Source organism: Bidens hawaiensis, unplaced genomic scaffold, assembly GCF_021521415.1.
Source record: "Bidens hawaiensis isolate Kalapana, Puna unplaced genomic scaffold, B.hawaiensis_p1.1 tig00024836_1, whole genome shotgun sequence".
Lineage (NCBI taxonomy): Eukaryota > Viridiplantae > Streptophyta > Magnoliopsida > Asterales > Asteraceae > Bidens > Bidens hawaiensis.
Genome location: NW_027493938.1, coordinates 44,863 through 67,259, shown reverse-complemented (window position 1 = coordinate 67,259; position 22,397 = coordinate 44,863). Strand labels below are relative to the sequence as shown.

General features: G+C 35.6%; 2 protein-coding genes and 1 pseudogene across 2 annotated transcripts; 2 read left to right on the top strand and 1 right to left on the bottom strand.

The window, feature by feature from the left end:
* Window positions 1-2,053: 2,053 nt before the first annotated feature.
* On the top strand, window positions 2,054-5,290 carry LOC143570143 (4-coumarate--CoA ligase-like 6; annotated as a pseudogene).
* Window positions 5,291-14,447: 9,157 nt separating this feature from the next.
* Window positions 14,448-16,100, bottom strand: LOC143570147 (uncharacterized). Its single transcript, XM_077055881.1, has 2 exons — window positions 15,613-16,100; window positions 14,448-15,459 (listed from the first exon to the last, which is right to left on the bottom strand). Exons 1-2 carry the CDS (start codon window positions 16,098-16,100, stop codon window positions 14,448-14,450), a joined length of 1,500 nt encoding a protein of 499 aa, XP_076911996.1.
* Window positions 16,101-20,559: 4,459 nt separating this feature from the next.
* On the top strand, window positions 20,560-21,876 carry LOC143570146 (uncharacterized). Its single transcript, XM_077055880.1, has 4 exons — window positions 20,560-20,756; window positions 20,900-21,259; window positions 21,480-21,570; window positions 21,637-21,876. The coding sequence occupies exons 1-4, from the start codon at window positions 20,560-20,562 to the stop codon at window positions 21,874-21,876; spliced, it is 888 nt and encodes a 295-aa protein (XP_076911995.1).
* The last annotated feature ends 521 nt before the right edge of the window (window positions 21,877-22,397 follow it).

Here is a 22,397-nt window from a genome sequence, read left to right as displayed (position 1 = left end):
AGTACTATTTGTTAGTTTAATATCAACAAGGGTAACAAAAACATTCAAGCAAACATGTAGCAAAGATACTCTTGACCACCTTAGGTTCTTCATGAAGGATAACAATTTTCTCTTTTATTTACGTTTCTCATCTGAATTTTTATTTTATTTTATTTTTTCTTGCATACAACTATATTCAACCATAATTTAAGAAACGTGCCAATGGAAAGCCATCTGGCATGTAATTTGATTCTAAAAACAAAACTTCAATTTTCAAAAATGTTGTTCTAAATAAATCTCGGGCAGACGTCATACCATATAGTCCTAGTGTCCGACCATTGATTAACTATATTCAATGGATTCGACAATATTTGAATAAAAAAGAAATTATTGAGACATCACTCACTTTCAAATTAACGACCCTTTGGGTTTAATGGTTTATCACAACCAAATTCTATAACCAGTTAACTCACAAGGAAATCATAATCATTTTGCAGCTTACTCATCGGAATTGATCAAATATATTTTTAAAAATTATTTTAATTTATTAATAATAATCTATAAAATATATAAACAAAAACCCTAAAATCCTTTGTGTCGCGATGTGGTTGCTCCCCACTTTTATGGAAGCCATCAGATTTCTTGATTTTTAACTGGAGGCCTCTCATTAATTTACCCAAATTCATGGGTATGAGTCTTACCAAAACCAGATAGCTATTAAATGAGTTATAACATCTCATTAAATTAAAAATTAATCTAACAAATTATTTGATATAAAAATCCTATAATAGGGATATACTAAAATTTAATATCCAAGTTAAAAAACAAAAGATATTATTTGTAATTAATAAACAATTTTATAGTAAAAAAACATAAGCGGGTCATGGGTCACCAAATTCAGATAGCTTTTAAACGGGTTATAACATATCATTTATTTATGAAACCCTTTTATCATCAAACCCTAAGTATATTATTAACTTTCTTACAATAAAGAAAATTAAAATCCAAAAAATAAATATTAAAAAATGAAAAATGTAAAACAACCATTCTATCAAACCATCAGATTGTTTTATTTGTAAATGAAGACTTCTAACACATTTGACCCGAATTCATGGGTAAATGTCTCACCACACCTAGATAGCTCTTAAACGGATTTTAACATCTCATTATATTAAAAAATAATCTAATAAAATATTTGATATGAAACTCCTATAAAATAGGAATATACTACAAATTAATATCCTATTTTATTTAAGTAAAAGATATTATTTATAATTAAGAAACAATTTTATAATAAATAAAATAAACAGGTAATTGGTATCACCAAACCCAGATAGTTTTTAAACCGGATTATAACATATAATTTATTTGTGAAACCATTTCACTATCAAACCTCAAGTATATTAATTATTAACTTTCTTACAATAAATAAAATTAAAATCCAAAAACGAATAACGTAAAACAACCCCCGTGGGGGATAAAATCTAGTTAAGCTATATATGCGAGTGCTAATACAATTTTGAGTGTTTACTATGTTTTCTTGTATTATAAGCTATATGAGTGTCGGTACTATTTTTGCGTTTATTAATTGATTTTTTTTTATTTAGTGTCTTTACTAATATTTTTTAATACCGGTATCATATTTTTTTAAAGATGTTAATCCTTTTTAGCCTAAGATATGCTATAGCGTCTCGAACATTTACACATTAGTTTTTTGAATTTAGCGCTTGTACATAACGAACCATACCGATACTCTTATCGAGTGTGCGTCACGACACGCCAAAACACGTTACCCTGGCTTTGCTTAACCACCAAAATTGACTATTTTATTTTTCTTGTAAATAAAATGAGAAATCAACTATTTATAACAACAGAATTTCTTAAATAATTCAAGTACTGATAACTGGTCAATCTAATTCGTCAGACTTTGTGAGCAGTTTTTTCCAGTATGTCACAAATATTAAATATATGTATCAACATGCATGCATGCATGCTATTTGAGGACTATATATAACTCCCTCACCACCTAGCTCTAAGCATTCCACCCTACTTGGAACATCTCTTTGAAACAATCATGGCAACATTCTTCAGCCAAAACAAATCAAACAATAAACATTTAAATAAGCAAAATCAGTTCTCTCCTCATTGGTATTCCATAGAAACAGGAATATACAGTAGCAAACACTCACCAAGAACCTTACCTTCCAACCCATTTGTTGATGTTGTATCCCACATATTTTCCCTAAAGCACAATGGAAAAACATCCTTCATAGATTCTTCAACAGGTTATTCCTTGTCATACTCAGAACTGCAACCATTAGTTAAATCCATGGCATGTGGACTTCATCACCAAATGGGAATTAAAAAAGGTGATGTTGTCTTATTGCTTTTGCCAAATTCAGTATACTTCCATATTGTGTTCTTAGGTGTTTTGTATCTTGGTGCTGTTGTTACCACCATGAATCCTCTTAGTAGTGTTTTAGAAATTAAAAAACAAACAACCCAATGCAATGTGAGTCTTGCTTTCACTTTGTCAAGTAGACTTGAAGAATTAAGTGCACTAAGGATCACTTCCGTTAACGTACCAGAAAACCCGAACTACATTCCAAACATCGTTGATTTCTCATGTTTTCATCAGCTAATTTCAAGTGATCATAAAGCCATGCCACCTAGAACGATTAGCCAGGACGACACTGCGGCTATTCTATTTTCTTCCGGCACAACTGGTGCTAGTAAAGGTGTAGTCTTGACTCACAAAAACTTAATTTCTGCTGTAGAACTATTTGTTCGATTTGAAGCATCGCAGTACGGGAACAGCAATGAAGAAAACACTTATTTGGCTGTTATACCCATGTTCCATATTTATGGCCTTACACTTTTCACTTTAGGGATATTATCATTAGGCTCAACCATTGTAGTGATGAACAAATTTGACCATAATGAGATGGTACGAGTGATCGATAAATATCGTGTCACTCATTTCCCAGCAGTACCTCCATTGCTTAAAGCATTGATCAAAGTAGGAAAGAGTGTTTATCGTGGTCGATTGAAGAGCTTAAAACTAGTGTCAAGTGGAGCTGCACCTTTGAGCACAAAATGCATAGAGGAGTTTGCACAAACATTTCCCCATGTTGATTTCATTCAGGTAATAATACATGGTTTTCTGAAACAATCATTAAAAGTTATGGGATCATATTATAGCTACACCACCCTTATCTAATTTTAAAATTTAAATCATCAAACAGTTGTCCACCAAACACTCAGACAACCGTTTCAAATTATGCTATTAAACTTTCAGAATTATCATGCATGGCCGTTAGACAAATATCCCACGGCCGTTCCAAAAGTAGAGAGTCAAACTTAGAAAACTATTTGGTCAAAACATTCGTTTGACCAATTTTCGAATGGCCTTTTTGAAAGTAGGGGAGCCAAACTTTGAAAAGTATTTTGGCCAAAATGGCTGTTTGATCACGGTGTGGGATTTGTTGTCAGAAGTGTGTTTATAGATGACCTCAAAGTTATTTAACCATGATCATTAATTACTAACTTTATTTCTGTAAAGGGTTATGGTTTGAGTGAATCAACTGCGGTGGGAACATGAGGATTCAACACGAAAGAGATTAGGAATTACACATCAGTAGGGTTGCTAGCTCCTAACATGCAAGCTAAAGTTGTAGACAATGTTACTGGTTTGTGTTCACCTCCTGGTAAAACTGGAGAGCTTTGGTTACGTGGACCTGGCATTATGAAAGGTATGCCAAAATAAATATATGAAGAAATAGTTTAATATATTCAAATAGATTGAACATAATGTTAAGTTTTATTATTTGTTGGAGTATTTTCATAACCCGAAACATAATTTTGTATTTTGCATGTCTAAATAGTCCCACCAATTTTGATAGTTTTTTGATGTGGACTTTTACTAGAATATCTGAACAATTTGGAGGCTTCTAGTTCAACAATTGATAAGGATGGGTGGCTGCATACCGGAGACATTGTTTATTTTGACCATCAAGGCTATTTGTATATTGTTGACCGACTAAAAGACGTTATAAAATACAAAGGTTTTCAGGTACAACGTTAATTAAATAGAAACAAAAACATCATTTTCATTGGATACTAATTCAAATAATGTTAATCTTGGACATGTGCTAACTACAAAAGTTGGATTTGGACATATTGTTGGCAGATTGCACCTGCTGATTTGGAGGATGTCTTGGTTTCTCATCCAGATATTGATAATGCTGTAGTTATAGGGTACCATCCAGACTACATAAAATATTATGGAATATTTGGATAAAAACTATTTCATTATATTATATAATAACTAAATAATTAACAGGTGGTTTTGCAAATTTGGAAATGAAATGCAAACAAAAAATATAAACTAGAATAAAATAAAATAAATTTTTATTTTTATAAAATACTTTTTATTTCAAACTATTATTATCTAAAATTATTAAAGGTATTATTTAGTCATAAACAAATAACCATTAAATCAGTTTTGCATAAATTGTAATCTTAAACCATTTTTTTTTAATAATGGTGTTTCTGATTTACAATTCAATATATTTCAGTGCACCAGTTTATTCAAATTTTAGAAAAAACACAAGTGCTATAAAATTATTACAAGTTACAACAATGCGTGAACACTTTCATGCAAGTGGTTTAATGATTTTTAGAATTTTTACTTAAACAACAATTTTTTGCATATATATATATATATATATATATATATATATATAATGATGGAGCAATTGATACACACGCATTGTTAATCATATTTACATTTTTTCATCTCTCTTTTATCTAACAAGTAACAAAGTTGATATAAAAGTGAAATTCAAAGAGAAAATTAGACTGAATACTAAATAGAGAACTGATCTGAACTCTCCAAAGAAAGTCTTCTGTCAATTGATCATGTAAAGTGATAATAATTATGTGGTGATCAGGAGACTTGATGAAGAAGAAGGAGAAATTCCGATGGCATTCGTCGTGAAGAAACCTAAAGCTAAAATTTCGCAATATGATGTCATCAATTTTGTTGCCAAACAGGTTTGTGTTTATAATGATCTTAAAGTAAAAAAAAATGATAATACAAGTGAGCCATATATCTTGGCCATTTGCTTAATGCTAAATGGATTTTAATGCATCTTAATTATTTGACAGGTTGCACCTTACAAGAAAGTCCAAAAACTGGAATTTATTAACGCAATACCAAAGTCTGCAGCAGGAAAGATATTGCGACGAGAACTCAAGTACACATTTTCGTCGAGGCTTTAGATTTTATGGTGACTTATAACTATGTATGTATGTACCTGGGGCATGAAAGAAATGCTCAATATTCCAGGTTATGTTTATTCATGTTATTTTGTGCCTTTGTTGTTAGTTGAAAAAAAATTGTGAACTTAATTAATTATGTTATTAACACTTGATCAATAAACGTGGGTTATTTCTATTGGAAATGATGTTTAAATTTGGAGTATTTTTTTTAATGTATTATGAAATGGGGTTGGTGCACTTTGTAAGTGTCTTGACATTTTCTTGCCCTGCAAATCTCAGCCCAAGTTATACAACATTTTGACACGCAATTGGTGTTGGAAGTAATTTCGGACTCCAAGTCATTGAGAGACCAATATTGATAAGTCGGTCATAGTTGGTTATATTTCCTAATTGTTATATAATTATAATATGTAGTGTCTTGGCTAGCAAGTTATGTTAGTCTATGTAAACCAAGTTATGGTTAGACGTTGTAGAGCATGTGTGAGATGCAACCAAGTTAGGGTTCATCTAGAGACGCACGACGAGATGTAAACGAGTTAGGGTTCATCTAGATGCAACCGAGTTAGGGTTTATCAAGAGTTAAACCGAGTTAGGGTTTGAGAGTTGTAATTAGTTTTTTAAGTTATATTTTCTTACTAATATAAACGAGAGTTATTCGTTTAGTGCATGTTTGATTATTGATCTGGAACTTGAATTGGTATCAAAGCCAAGTTCAAGAATCGATAATCGAGTTAACGGAGATCGGCGGCTAAGGAGTTGCGAGTCGGCGAGCGGATTGTAAGTGATTATTGGCTGCAGGCAGCGTGTAGGATGTTCGTGTGGCGACATTTCAGTTGGTTTCCGTCGAGGTGCATCTGTTATTGGCGACGGAATTTAGGAAACAAGTAGGGTTTTCTAATTGGTGTCTTTTACATAGGAATTTCCGGTAACCGCGAGGTATTCGAGAGCCGGGTTGTTGCAACCAACATGTGATTGGTTCAGAGAGATATTCTGAGCTGATTACTAAGGACTTGTTTCAAAGGATTTGATCTGTTGAAAAATATGATGTATTATGTTTTGTTATACTTTCAATTTGTATCCAAAAGATATTGTGCTTACATGTTTATGTGTATCTTTTTCATATGATCTGTTGTGTTTATAAAAGGGGGTTTAATGGGCTAGAAGGATAGTTGCGCTTATGTGTGATATGGGCTTATAGTTCCGCTGGATTGGGCTTAAGATGTTCGTGTCATTGGCTACAACTTAAATAAAAGATACTACGATTGATTTATTTAAGTTATTGTGACAAGAACGCTTGTTCCTCTCTCTGATTCTTCTTGGTTTAAGATGTAGGGTTCGATCGTTTCTTTTGAATTCTTGAGCGATTGTATTCAATCATCACAACGGTGATTGCTAATTCTGTTTATTCGTCTTTCCCTAGAACGATTGTTGATTGTATCTTTAGTTGTGTTGTGTTCAAGTTTGATAATAATAGTCAAAGCATGATTTCTGACATGATCAGAGTCCAAGTTCCTCGATCGCAGCAGGTTGTTTGTGAAGCAATCAACAGCAAAGATTTGTGGACGTTGCCACTCAATAATTTGGTGGACTTTTTGTTTTGTGATTAAATTATTACAAATAAGTCAGAAAGTCAAAAAGAGGATTGGCACTGGTCACGAGCATAGAACTTGAGTTGTTATTCAAGCAAACAAAACATTACTATTTTCAAAGTTAAACAAGTTTGTTTGGCACAGAATGGTATTACGAAGAAAGAAAAGAAAAACAATATATTTCTTTCAAGCAGTTAAAGTTGTTTTTTCAAAGGTATTCGTTTCGTGTACGGGGTGTTTCGCAAACAAAAGAGTTCGGTTCTGAAAAGTTGTTCAGACTGATTGATTTGTTCGTATAGTTCGAACTTCCAACGAACCGGAGCAAGGGGGTTGGACAAGTTGGTTCAATTTAGAGTTCGCTGTTAGACACGTTGAACGAATTATGTTTTGACCAAGATTTTGCTTTGAACAATGTGTTCGTGCTTTGATTCGGGAACAAAAGAAGATCAAGAAAGATGGATGTTCGCTCGATTAGATAACCGGAATCGTAGCCAGAGGAGTGGATATGCGAGTTCATACGACCGAGTGAATGGTTGGGGATAGGGTCACGGAAGTAGTCGAGTTTGGGATAGCCAAAAGAACACAGTTATGTATCAAGAGGAGTTCCGAGAGGTCAAGACTGATATGATGAAGACCAAGATGATGAGGACCGAGATGGTTGTGAAAGCCGAGATGGTCAAGATCGTTGGTCATACCACACAGGTTAAAGAAGACAAGTTTGGAGATAAAGATCCACTTATTTCGAGTAAAAAATTAGTGGGTGATTGTTAGAAGTAATATCGGACTCCATATCATTGAGGAACCAATATTGACAAGTAGGTCATAGTTGGTTATGTTTCCTAATTGTTATGTAATTGTAATAGGTAGTGCCTTGGCTAGCAAGTTAGGTTAGTCTATATAAACCAAGTTATGGTTAGACATTGTAGAGCACGTGTGAGATGTAGCCGAGTTAGGGTTCATCAAGAGTTAAAACCGAGTTAGGGTTTGAGAGTTGTAATCAGTTTTTTAAGTTATATTTTCTAATTAATATAAACGAGAGTTATTCGTTTAGTTCGTGTTTGATTATCGATCCGGGACTTGAGTTAGAGAAGTCGCAGTGTGTTTTTGAAATATCGTTGTTATCATAGGCGTGAAGTACTATTCATAGAATCCTATCTTTAAGAAAAGTCAATGTTTCATAGATGATTCTTTATGTTAAGAAAAGTCAATGTTTCATAGATGATTCTTTATGTTAAGAATACGTGATGTTTCAAAGGTGCAGCACTTGGCAAGGGCGACATTTGTAAACCCTAGACTTGTATCCAAAAATGATCGATCCATACATAAACCCTGTATGTTTAAGAGATAATTGTATTTTAGTTCATATATATGCAAGGATCGGATTGAAAACATAGAACATACATCTAACTAATATATTAAAGCAAAACCAATTTGTCTACTTGTCCTTCTCTTAGGGTGTCCACCTAATGTTCTATATCATCCACTTTCCATGTTTATAATTTCCACATGATTGATCAATTAATTTTAATCCCAATGCTAATTAACATTTAAACCAATATATAACACAAGTATCGGTCAAACTTAACATTTAAAGTTTTGAATTTATAACTTAACATTTACTTTGACTTTATTACATCCAATCTAATCTAACTAATATATTAAAGCAAAACCAATTTCTCCACTTCTCATTCTCCTAAGGTGTCCACTTAATGTTCCATGTCATCCACTTTCCATGCTAAATATTTCCACATAATTAATCAATTAATTTTAATCCTAATGCTAATTAACATCTATTAACATCTAATTAATATATTAAAGCAAAAACAATTTCTCCACATGTCCTTCTCCTAGGGTGTCCACCTAATGTTCCATATCATCCACTTTCCATGCTTATAATTTCCACATAATTAATCAATTAATTTTAATCCTAATGCTAATTAACATTTAAACCAATATATAACACAAGCATTGGTCAAACTTAACATTTAAAGTTTTCAATTCATAACTTAACATTTACTTTGGCTTTATTACATCTAATCTAATCTAATCTAACTAATATATTAAAACAACATAATTTTGTCCACATGTCCTTCACCTAAGTTGTCCACATAGGCTTCCATGTTATCAACCTTCCATAAATCTATTTTCCACATATTCACAATAAAATTTTAATCAATGATATTGACTTTTATATTTTTGTAACTTATTAATGTAATTGTGATATTAATTATTCTAACTATTGTTAGAATTATAAAACTAATTAAATTTACTAGGTTTAAATTGTTCATCGTTTCTTCTTTAAAAGGCACATGCTTCGTTCAAATCATAACGCTCCCCATCGTTTGTAACCAGATTCTTCGCCTCATCTATAACCAACATTTTTTGTTTCAAAAGGTTTTTGAACGAAAACTTTATACGGGTGAAAATATAAGTTTAAACCTGGTATGTATTTGTAAGCTTGGTTGTCAAATAATATTACAAAATTTGTTACTAATGAGTTTTTTTTTTATTTTTTCAGGTATAATGGTTCATTTATGTTTATATTATTCCTTATTTACTGAATTATTTATTTAAAAAGTATTTTCTTTATGTTATAGACATAGTTTAACATTTTTTGTAATATCTGCTGGTAAAAAACTTATGTCAAATATTTTGTTGATTGAATATGTTTTTTACATTTTATATTGTTTCTTGATATGTTTTCCACTCGTGTGTAACACGGGTTATTATCCTAGTAAACATTATGTTTCTATTAAGTGAGAGGATTAGGGGAATCAATCTTAACACTTGTGACTCAAAATGTCACACCCCAAACCAGGGCCTAGGAGTGTGACCATCAATTGGTACAGGTTTTGTAAATATATCAGAATAGCGGGTTTATTTTAGCGAAAGTCTTAAATATTAAAATATTAATTTACATTCTCAAAACTACTCGGGAATTAAACACCCGAGTTTCAGTTTTACAAAACCGTGATATTAATAATACAAGGATTTGTAATATTCAAAAACGAGCCATCTCGAGCGATCTTCTATGACTCCAATCCTTGTATATCATCTATTATCATCTAGTTACCTGCAAGGGTGGGAAAAAAAACACGTCAGCTATATGCTGGTGAAACGTTGACTCGATAAACAGTTTATAACAGTCGTTAAATACAAACATAATTTCCTGTTCACAATCTCAGCAGGAATGCCTGTCCATTCCCGGGATTTGTACCACTACCCTACACACACAATTCAAAGGTTCCCCGAGTACATAGCCCCTGTTCGGAGACAACCTTCTCCTAGACTATGTAACTCTGTTGGAGAACCGGTTATGACTGACTTGGTTTTGTATGCCAATTATCAGTTATGTTTGGATCCAGACACATGTATATTCGGTCTGAGTTGCTTTTTATTATCTATTTTGTATTATAACGATTTTAGAGATTATATCTCATGCAAACATTTATCAGACTCTTTGTAATAAACAACCAGTCTATTACAAGAGTAAAATCAGTTCATACAGTAAAAGGTTAACGTGTTCACCTTATATTATCAGTAGGAAATATCAACCTCCTTGGCTTCAATATGCTATTAACCTATATTCATAATATGTATGTATAAGTACCTAGTTAGTATTATTCAGCAGACGCTAAGTCTATTTCAGTTTTAGCATACTCGAGGTCTGATCAGCAGACTTGAAGTCTGATTCAGTTCAGCAGACACGAGGTCTGATCAGCAGACTCTTAGGTCTGACCTAACCTTAGGATAGTTATAGTCGTTTTATGAAAATACTTGGATTTACATATGACGTTTGGAATAGCACGCTTTGGCCTAATAAAGGATATCACGTTGGCAAACTTCTCCAGGTAAGCAAACGGGTCCCACGGTTGATTGGGATTTGTACGAATTGCTTTTCTTAGGCAAGAAGAGTCTACTAATGATACCCCCCCTTCCAGTTACTACATGCCCATCAAAATAATAGTTTGATAACATTACTTCACGTGGAAGCAACGACTTTACTTTATAAAACATTACTTGGAAAATATTAACAGTTTAAAGACTATACTCTTAACTAAGTTGTAAGTAGATATTTAAAGCAATTAGTAAAGTAACTTAACCTTATTCCTACCTTAATCGGCTTGACGGAACTTAAGAACTTAAGAAATCAGCAGCAATTCAGCTTGTACTTCGTTACAAGATCAGCAGCTCGTTAAACAGTGTAACGACACCTCGTTTCTTCACGAAAACATCTCTCGACACCCTAGAACACCCTTGGCACGATTACCTAGGTTAAGTGTGTGAAATGAAGGTGAAAATGAGATGCATTGGCTTGAACCCGTAGCTGCCCTTTTATAGGCGAGTTTTGCAGACCATCGCGTAGCGCGATGGATTTTCCCCAAGGCCATCGCGTAGCGCGACGCCGCAATTAATCAGAAGCTGCCACGTGTTGACACGTGGTTGGCCACGTGTCCCGAGTTACTTAACCTGGTCATCGCGTAGCGCGACGGACCAGTTAGGTTTGGCCGTCGCGTAGCGTGGCGCCCCCCTTTTTCTTGAACTGTATGATTCTCTGTCGCGTAGCGCGACGGAGTTAGTCAGGAGACCATCGCGTAGCGCGATGGGTCTAAAAACCCAAATTTTTCATTTTCAGTCCTATAACCTTTAATCTTTGACATTTTTGGCCCGAAACTAGATGGGGTATTTTCACGGTGTTACATCCTCCCCACCTTTAGAAAAATCTCATCCTCGAGATTTATGTAAACGTATGTGGATATTTTCGCTTCATTTCGAACTCAAGTTCCCAAGTGAATTCCGCACCACGTTGGGAATTCCATCTTACTTTTACCAATTTCAACCTTTTGCGCTTTAAGAACTTGATTTGACTATCTTCAATTTGTATCGGCTCCTCTACAAACTTGAGTTTCTCATTCACTTGTACATCTTTTAGAGGCATAGCAAGTGTCACATCAGCTAAACATTTCCGCAGATTCGATACGTGAAATACGTCATGGATTCCTTGCATTTCTTCGGGTAACTTAAGTCGATAAGCTACAGGACCTATTCTTTCAATAATTTTGAATGGTCAAACAAAACGTGGACTTAACTTCCCTTTCTTTCCAAAACGAACCACACCTTTCCAAGGTGATACTTTGAGCAACACTTTGTCTCCTTCTTTGAATTCTAACGGTTTTCGTCTTACATCAGCATAACTCTTCTGTCTGTCACGTGCTGCTTTCAATCTTTCTCGGATTTGTATTACTTGGTCAGTTGTTCTTTGAACAATCTCGGGACCTGATAACTGATTATCACCAATTTCAGACCAACATACAGGTGTTCTACATTTCCGTCCGTATAGTGCTTCATATGGAGCCATTTGTATACTTGTGTAATAGCTATTGTTATATGAAAATTCCATCAACGCTAGGTGAGTATCCCAGCTTCCACCTAGATCTATAACACAAGCGCGAAGCATATCTTCCAATGTTTGAATTGTTCTCTCACTCTGTCCATCTGTCTGTGGGTGATAAGCAGTACTCAAATTTAAACGCGTACCCATTGCCTTTTGAAAACTTCTCCAGAAGTTAGAAGTGAAACGACTATCTCTATCGGATATGATTGACAATGGCACACCATGCAATGATACAATATTTTCCACATATAGTTGCGCCAATTTATCCATGCTATATGTTTCTTGAATTGTAATGAAATGAGCTGACTTAGTCAATCGGTCAACGATAACCCAAATTGCATCATTTTGGCGATTGGTTTTTGGTAGCTTCATAATAAAGTCCATGGTTATCATATCCCATTTCCAAATCGGAATCTCAGGTTAACAATCCCATAGGCTTTTGATGCTCGGCTTTAACCTTTGAACATGTCAAACACTTAGCCACATACAAGGCAATCTCTTTCTTCATTCCGATCCGCCAATACTCATCCTTGAGATTACGATACATCTTATCGCTTCCCGGATGCATCATATACTTAGATTTGTGAGCTTCTTCCGATATCTTCTCCCGCAAGCTCCCTACCATTGGTACCCAGATTCTTTTCCTTAATCTGAGTATATCGTCGTCACCCTTAACTAATTGATCTATTGTTCCATTTTCTTTTTCAGCCTTTATGTTATTTTCTTTTAGTGCCAACTTCTGAGCTTCCTTGATTTCAGTTAATAGATCAATTTTGAGTTCTAACCTCAAAGCTCGTACTCTTTTTGGCTTTTCATGCTCTTTTCTACTTAAAGCATTAGCTACCACATTAGCTTTACCTTCATGGTAATCTATCTCACAATCATAATCGTTCAACATCTCCATCCATCGCCTCTGTCTCATGTTCAATTCTTTCTGATCAAATATGTGCTTTAGACTTTTGTGATCAGTATAAACTGTAAATTTTACACCATATAAATAATGTCGCCATAATTTCAACGCGAAAATTATAGCTCCAAGTTCAAGATCATGTGTAGTGTAATTCTTTTCATGAACTTTTAACTGTCGTGAAGCATAAGCAATTACCTTCTTCCCTTGCATCAAAATACATCCCATTCCTGTATGAAGCATTACAATATACAATGAAGTTATCATGTCCTTCAGGCAAGACTAAGACATGTGCATTTGTTAGTTTCTGTTTAAAAGTTTCAAATGCCTCTTCTTGCTTCGGTCCCCATTCAAATTTCACAGACTTCCGAGTAAGTGAAGTTAATGGAACCGCTATCCTTGAAAAATTCTGGATAAATCTTCTATAATAACCTGCTAACCCCATAAAATTTCTTACTTGAGTCGGAGTCTTGGGTTTCTCCCATGTAATAGCTTCAATCTTTGCCGGATCTACTTGAATACCTTTCTCATTAACAATATGTCCAAGAAACTATACTTCCGATAACCAGAATTCACATTTCGAGAATTTGGCATAAAGCTTCTCTTTCCTTAATGTTTCGAGTATGGTTTTCAATTGAGCTTGGTGTTCTTCTTTCGTCTTGGAATAGATAAGAATGTCATCAATAAAAACAATAACAAACTTATCCAAGTAAGGTTTGCAGATTCGATTCATCATATCCATAAAAGCTACCAGAGCATTAGTGAGTCCAAAAGGCATAACAGTGAACTCATAATGTTCGTATCGGGTTCTAAATGCAGTCTTTGATATATCTTCTTCATGAACCTTCAGTTGATGATATCCGAATCTTAGATCAATTTTTGAAAAACAACTAGCCCTTTGTAGCTGGTCGAAGAGATCATCTATTCTTGGGAGTGGGTATCGATTCTTGATTGTAACTTTATTCAGCTCACGGTAATCGATACACATCCTCATTGATCCATCTTTCTTCTTAACAAATAATATTGGTGCTCCCTACGGTGAAGAACTTGGTCGTATAAACCCCTTCTCCAATAACTCATCTAATTGCTTCTTCAGCTCTTTCATTTCAGTTGGTGCTAATCGGTAAGGTGATTTAGCAATCGGAGCTGTCCCCGGAACCAAGTCGATTCTAAACTCAACTTCTCGATCGGGCGGAATTCCAGGCAACTCGTCAGGAAATACATCTTTGAATTCAGCGACAATTGGGACCTCTTCTAGTTTCTTAGGCTCAGGCTCCTTGGTTACATAAGCCATTTATGTTAAGCAACCTTTTCCTAAACAATGACTAGCTTTTATTTTTGAAATGATTCCTATCTTACCAGAATCTTTATCGCCAGCTATTCGCATCATTTTCTTATTTAGAGTTAAAACTTCAATAGCCTTTTCGTTACATAGTATTCGGGCTTGGTTGGCGGCTAACCAGTCCATCCCTAAAATAACATCAAATCTAGCTAACTCCATTGGTAATAATTGCACTGGCATTTCATATCCGTCTAAGATAATATAACTATTTAATACCTCAGATATTCGGATTAAATTTCCATTAGCCGTTTCTACTTCATATTGATTATTCAGTTTAGCTAGAGGTTCATTCAGTAGACTACAAAACTTATAATCTATGAAACTTTGATTGGCTCTTGAGTCAAATAAAACCCTAGCATAAACATTATTAATAGGAAATGTACCAGTAATCACGTCTGGTAATTCTCCCGCCTTCTGAGTGTTAAGCATGAATGCACGGGCATTTCCCCTCTTGGCTTCATTCCTGGAACCACTACCACTGGATCTTCCAACTACCGGTTTCTTTTTAGTGCATTCCGCACTAAAGTGCCCTTTATCACCACAATCAAAACAGACGATTAATTTCTTCCTACAATCCTCCTCCTTGTGTCCCGGTCGTTTACAAAAGTTGCAAGTTGAATACGGATCAAACTTGCGAACATCAACTTTCGGTGTAGGCTTCAAACACCTCCCGTCATGTCGCTTACCACAGTTTTTACACATCGATCGGTTAAATGCATCCGACCTCTCCTTCCCTTTTTCAAACTTTCTTTTCTCATCAACTTCACATTTCTTCTCAGTCACCACCTTCCTTTCCTCCTCTCGATTTCTAATCATACTATCCATCAAATATCCAGCCAGCTCAATAGCAGACTCGGTCGTTGCAGGCATGTGTGACCTCACATGGTCACGGATTTCCTTTGGCAAACCATAAATATAACGAGTCACCTTGTTATATTCGGGAGTAACAAGATGTGGAACAAGCCTGCAGTACTCAAGGAATTTAGTGTTGTATACCTTGATATTGGTGCCAATGACCTTGTGGTTCCAAAGCTTGGTTTGAATCTGATCAACCTCATGGATAGGACAGAATCTTTGTTTGATCAGTTCTTTAAAAGTTTTCTATTCGAGATTATACAAATTGCTTCTTCCTTTCACGTCTATCAACGTATTCCACCATTCCAGTGCCTCTCTCTTAAACATCTGGGACAAGTACTGGATACTTTCCTCTTCGGTACACTTACTAATAATAATTATTGACTCCATTTCCTCGAGCCAACAAAGAGTAACAATCGCGCCCTTATCCCCATATAATTCTTTCGGTTTGTATACTTGAAAGTCCTTAAACTTACATCCCGTATTGACTTTCCTTTTCTTTGTTTGTCTTGGCTCATACTCAGCAGTAGAACTCTCGTATCCCTTATCTTTCGGTTCTTTTGTTTTATCATCTCTCGTCCTTTTGGAATCTTTTGGTTTAGAATGAACGGATATGCTATGACTTGGTTGTTTAATTGATCTTGATTTTGACATAGCCACACTTTTTATATTCGCAGTATGGTCTTGAACAATTTTTATTAAAGGAGTCACAGCTTCTTTGTTTAACGGAGAAACTGTTTCTTTTATCATATCACGAATTCCTCCAATGTATTCTTCAGGTAGTGAACTATTATTTTCAGGGGTCTTTGCTTTATCAGCTTGACTCCCTTGACTGACTCGGGTTTCTCATTGTTCAGACATTCTGTAAATCATATGAATACATGAATTTAAAATACAACACGCAAATTTTTATTCATAATATTACAAAAGGTAGAAATACAACAACAGCAGTTATATAATCCTAATCTTTGGCCCATTTCTTAACCATCTTCTTCATCTTATCACATTTTTTTATGATCTTATCAGCCATCTTTTTCTTCTTGATCCTTTCGTTTCTTAATTCATCCATCATCGAGTTGGGTGGGTTGGGATACCCTACTGGTGCGGATGCCGAAGGAAAAAGATTAGCGTTTTCTCTCGGATACAAGTGAGGATTAGCTATATAAGTCTGCATTTCCTCATCAGGAAGGTTGGTTGTATAAAATTCTTCAATCAAGCGGGCTTCTTCCCGTATTTCGTTTGCTTGTTCAGCTATGGGTGGTACAGGCCCGTGATATGGTGGAAAATTAGGATTATCAAAATAATAAACCAATCTTCGACTTGGTTCGGCTAAAGTTTGAGCACCTGGTGGGGGTGATCCAAAATGCCATAAACTCTGGTTGGAATGACAGTTCGTCCAACTCGAGGATTCAGTACTGGTTTCTTGTTTGACTCTACTTTGAACTTCCAGATCATATGGATAATAATTCGGGGTACTGGTCATTGGAACACTTTCAGAAGTGTTACTGGATATTTCGATTGGCATTTCTGGACTTCCCGGATCATAAATTGGTTGGCTTCCGTAAGCCAAGTAAGGATCGATTTGATCAACAGGGTTTGACTGGTTTGGATTCATTGGATTCAGATCAGCCGGGTTCACGTGTACCGGTTCAGTCGGATTTTCTGAAACAGTTGGCCACCTCGAACCAAAGTTTGTGCTAACTCGGTCAGACGGCTCAGCATCGTGGGCAGGATTAGATCGCCTTGCGACCCGACGTTTTTGTCCGTAGTAGTTAGTATAAGACATCTGCATATATAATAACTTAGGGATAGGCAGACTACCAATCATAACTTATCCCTACTTATCAGATAAATGGTTAAAGCTAAGATACTAATTTTAATACCTAATTCGCTGAAACTGATGGCTCTGATACCAACCTGTCACACCCCAAACCAGGGCCTATGAGTGTGACCATCAATTGGTACCACTTGTCTAAATATATCAGAGTAGCGGGTTTATTTTAGCGGAAGTCTTAAATATTAAAATATTAATTTACATTCTCAAAACTACTCGGGAATTAAACACCTGAGTTTCAGTTTTACAAAACTGTGATATTAATAATACAAGGATTTGTAATATTCAAAAACGAGCCATCTCGAGCGATCTTCTATGACTCCAATCCTTGTATATCATCTATTATCATCCAGGTACCTGCAAGGGTGGGAAAAACACGTCAGCTATATGCCGGTGAAACATTGACTCGATAAAACAGTTTATAACAGTCGTTAAATACAAACATAGTTTTCTGTTCACAATCTCAGCATGAATGCCTGTCCATTCCCGGGATTTGTACCACTGCCCTACACACACAATTCAAAGGTTCCCCGAGTACATAGCCCCTGTTCGGAGACAACCTTCTCCTAGACTATGTAACTCTGTTGGAGAACCGGTTATGACTGACTTGGTTTTGTATGCCAATTATCAGTTATGTTTAGATCCAGACACATGTATATTCGGTCTGAGTTGCTTTTTATTATCTATTTTGTATTATAACGATTTTAGAGATTATATCTCACGTAAACATTTATTAGACTCTTTGTAATAAATAACCAGTCTATTACAAGAGTAAAATCAGTTCAGACAGTAAAAGGTTAACGTGTTCACCTTATATTATAGTAGGAAATATCAACCTCCTTGGCTTCAGTATGCTATTAACCTATATTCATAATATGTATGCATAAGTACCTAGTTGGTATTTTTCAGTAGACTTTAATTCTGTTTCAGTTTTAGCAGACTCGAGGTCTGATCAGCAGACTCTTAGGTCTGACCTAACCTTAGGATAGTTATAGTCGTTTTATGAAAATACTTTGGATTTACATATGATGTTTGGAATAGCACTTTGGCTTAATAAAGGATATCACGTTGGCAAACTTCTCCAGGTAAGCAAACGGGTCCCGCGGTTGATTGGGATTTGTACGAATTGCTTTCTTTAGGCAAGAAGAGTCTACTAATGATACCCCATTCCAGTTACTACATGCCTGTCAAAATAATAGTTTTGATAACATTACTTCACATGGAAGCAACGTCTTTACTTTATAAAACATTACTTGGAAAATATTAACAGTTTAACGACTATACTCTTAACTACGTTGTAACTAGATATTTAATGTAACTAGTAAAGTAACTTAACCTTATTCCTACCTTAATTGGCTTGACGGAACTTAAGAACTTAAGAAATCAGCAGCAATTCAGCTTGTACTTCGTTACAAGATCAGCAGCTCGTTAAACAGTGTAATGACACCTCATTTCTTCACGAAAACAACTCTCGACACACTAGAACACCCTTGGCGATTACCTAGGTTAAGTGTGTGAAATGAAGGTGAAAATGAGATGCATTGGCTTGAACCCGTAGCTGCCCTTTTATAGGCGAGTTTTGCAGACCATCGCGTAGCGCGATGGCCTTTTCCCCAAGGTCGTCGCCGTAGCGTGACGCTGCAATTAATCAGAAGCTGCCACGTGTCCCGGGTTACTTAACCTGGTCATCGCGTAGCGCTATGGACCAGTTAGGTTTGGCCGTCGCGTAGCGTGGCACCCCCTTTTTCTTGAACTGTGTGATTCTCTGTCGCTTAGCGCGACGGAGTTAGTCAGGAGACCATCACGTAGCGCGATGGGTCTAAAAACCAAAATTTTTCTTTTTCAGTCCTTTAACTTTTAATCTTTGACATTTTTGGCCTGAAACTAGATGGGGTATTTTCACAGTGTTACACAAAAATCACACAAGGAATTGAAAATCAAAGTAAAGTTCAACACTTTTCACTGCAAGATAAACTATTCATTTTCAAGCTCCCAATTAAATTGATATGGCAAAGATTACATAATGTTGCAAAGTGGAACCCCATTCTTACAAGTTACAATCACACGCGAATAGTGAATCATGACCAATGCCAGTCGTTTTTTGTGTCTATAATTTGTAAAAACCATTGATTCTAGACGAGCATATATGCTCACCTTTCAACTGGGTGATAAGATACAATTCGACAAAAATTACAGAACAAACAAAATAGATATATTGTTCTTAAATTTTTTAGACTTACCAAGACTCATAATTTAGATACATCTAAGCCTTTGAAATGAAAGTGCCCATATGTCAAGTGCCATAACTGTGTGGTTACATCATAGGACAGATTAGGGGTAGCAAAGTGGGTCATTTCATTAGATGGATGAAGTAAAAACATTATTACTAGACACCATAATGGTCATTAAACTACACCTGTCATTTTAGTTTTAGCAACATATTATATGTTAAAAGAATAATGATTAAACCTTGATTAATCCTTTGTTTTCATAATGATCTAGAGTAAAATGGCTTATAATGTTAGTTGTTCATTATTGATTATTGCATGTCACATACATATTTGCAAACACTTAATGAATCATCTTAAGTCACAAAAACAATATGCTTAATGTTGGGAATTATCGAACCAGTTTCAATGAGTTGGGCCAAACCAGGAGTTCGAGTTATAATCAAAATCGTTTTAATATAAAGGAATAAATAAACATGTTGGTTTATAAGTTTAAGAATATTAGATAAAGATAGTTTGTGTTAGAGTTTGAGTAGAATTAGGAGTTATCTAGCTCTTATACATACTCTCTGTGATCAATTTTTTAAGTAGATTTATGATTAATAATATTTGCAAATTGGCAACATCGTTTAGTGTTTTTCTTTGCTGTGTTTCAGATTATCAACTCAACACTTGAATTGGTATCCGAGCTTGAAGTTCTGATCAAAACCTGCAACTTTGAAGATTCAACAGAGGAGACGCCCGAAGCTGAGTTAAGAGAGCAGTAGCACGGTGACTAGGGTTTAAGGTCACGCATCAAAAGCCACCAACACCAAAGTCTTTTAATCAGAAGGACAGTCGAACAAGAAGATGGTCAGATATGGTTGAATCGAGTTCTGGTTCAATAGCGAGAGCGGCTAAGGACGGTTGGACACCTGCCCTTCATTGACAGTGTTAAAATCGATTAATCACACCGTGTGGGCTATGACGATGAGGTCAATTTTCAATGTATACGGGGTTTGGGATGCGATTTATCCCAGATCGCAAGATGTCAAAAAGAAGAGTTTTGCTATTGCTCTCTTATTTCAAGCTATTACCGAATATCAGGTTATGTAAGTCGAGAACATGACTACCGCCAAGGAGATGTGGGCGACATATAAACTCTCACATGGGTGCTGATGTAGTAAGGGAGGCTAGGTTACAAACCCTAACTCAAGAACTTGACAATATGAAAGTGAATAAGACAGAAACTATTGACGAATATTCCAACAGGTTGTCGGGTATTGCTTCAAGATATGCATCACTTGGTGAGGTTGTGTATGAGATGAGGCTCGTCAAGAAGTTTCTTACTAGCCTTCCTCGAAGGTATATTCACATTGTTGCTTCAATTTAATGAACGGTTAATTTAAAGGAAGTTGAGTATGAAGATGTGGTCGGTTGATTGAAGGCATACGAGGAACAAAGCGGTAATGAAGAACTACATGCAGACGGGAGCAAATGTTTGGCAGGTCTGACTCGTATGACAACCGAAAAGGCGATAATGTTCGAGGCCGAGGACGAGGTAGCTATGGGAACCGGAGTCGTGGATGTGGTAGGTCAGGTAGTCAAGACCGAGAGCGGGTTCATAATGAAGCAGCTTCAAGCTCAAGAACCATCAAGCTGAAGAAAGATTGGTCCAAGTTGCAATGTTACAGATGGAGCCAGATCGGACACTTCACGTCAATGTGTCCAGACCGAAAACCACCAAAACAACAGGAGGCGAACATAGATGAAACCAAAAAAGCTAACAAGGTCGTTTATATGCATGAAATGGTCCACTTGAACGAGGAGCGTTTAAGACCGAATCTATATAAGAACGAGACAAATATGTAAGGCGTTTGGTATTTGGATAACAGGGCTAGTAATCATATGACGGGATCTTGAGTTTTTCTCGGTATTAAACGAGCGAGTAACCAGAAAAGTTAGGTTTGGTGACAGTTTGTGTGTCGATATTAAAGGGAGAGGTTCGATTCTCTTTCGAGAAAAGTCAGGGGAACAACGGTTAATAACTAAGATATATTAATTGGAATTGAAAAGTAATATAATCAGTCTCGGAAAAGCCACCAAGTCGGGGTTTGATGTTTGTATGAAAAACGAGTTCCTAACGATGCGTGATATTGATGGTCGACTGTTGATGAAGGTAACTTGGTTAAATAATCGGCTCTACAAGATAAAGCTAAAAATCATTAGTCTGGTTTGTCTAAAGACGATAATCGAGAATGATGCTTGGAAGTGGCATGCTCGTCCTGGTCAAAGAAGCTTTGAAAATTTAAAAACCATGGCAAAAAGAGAGATGGTACATGGATTACCGAATATCCAACACGAAGACAGATTGTGTGAGTCATGGTTGTGGGGAAGCAAACAAGGAATGCATTCCAAAACACAACAACATATCACACAGACTGGGTTTTGGAACTCGTACATGGTGATCTACGCGGGCCCATAACACCAACGACACTTGGTAGTAATAGATACGTATTTGTTTTAATTGATGATTATTCACGATATATGTGGATTTATTTTGTTGAATGAAAATGTTGATGCATTCGAGAAGTTCAAAAGGTTTAAAGTCTTTGTCGAGAAAGAAACCGAGAAACGATTAAAACGCTTTGAACAGACATTGGAGGAGAGTTTACATCAAACGAATTTCGTGGTTTTTGTGAAGACAACGGAGTAAGGGGGTGTTTGTTTAGGTCTTAACGAGACCATTAAGAGGTCCACATCTGATTCGTTCAGATACAGACTGTTTGGTTAATCAAAGTCTTACATCTTAATGATTTAGTACTCCTCTTAATGTTTCAGTTACAAAAACTTGCTAAATGATTCAGAGGACTGATATACTCTTTTACCCTAGAATACACGTTCGTGAAAAACATTACCCCTCCCCTTCTTTCACCACCGATCTTCACCTTTGCATCCGTCTACCACCACTACAACGATTCTAACGATCTTCAACCACAACGATTG

Coding starts and splice junctions, on each gene's coding strand:
- LOC143570146 (XM_077055880.1), top strand. CDS start 20,560: ATGGGTGCTGATGTAGTAAGGGAGGCTAGGTTACAAACCCTAACTCAA. Junction 20,757..20,899: donor CTTACTAGCCTTCCTCGAAG/GTATATTCACAT, acceptor AATGTTTGGCAG/GTCTGACTCGTATGACAACC. Junction 21,260..21,479: donor TATAAGAACGAGACAAATAT/GTAAGGCGTTTG, acceptor TAATATAATCAG/TCTCGGAAAAGCCACCAAGT.
- LOC143570147 (XM_077055881.1), bottom strand. CDS start 16,100: ATGATAAAAGAAACAGTTTCTCCGTTAAACAAAGAAGCTGTGACTCCT. Junction 15,460..15,612: donor GTGAAAGGAAGAAGCAATTT/GTATAATCTCGA, acceptor TGAGTACTGCAG/GCTTGTTCCACATCTTGTTA.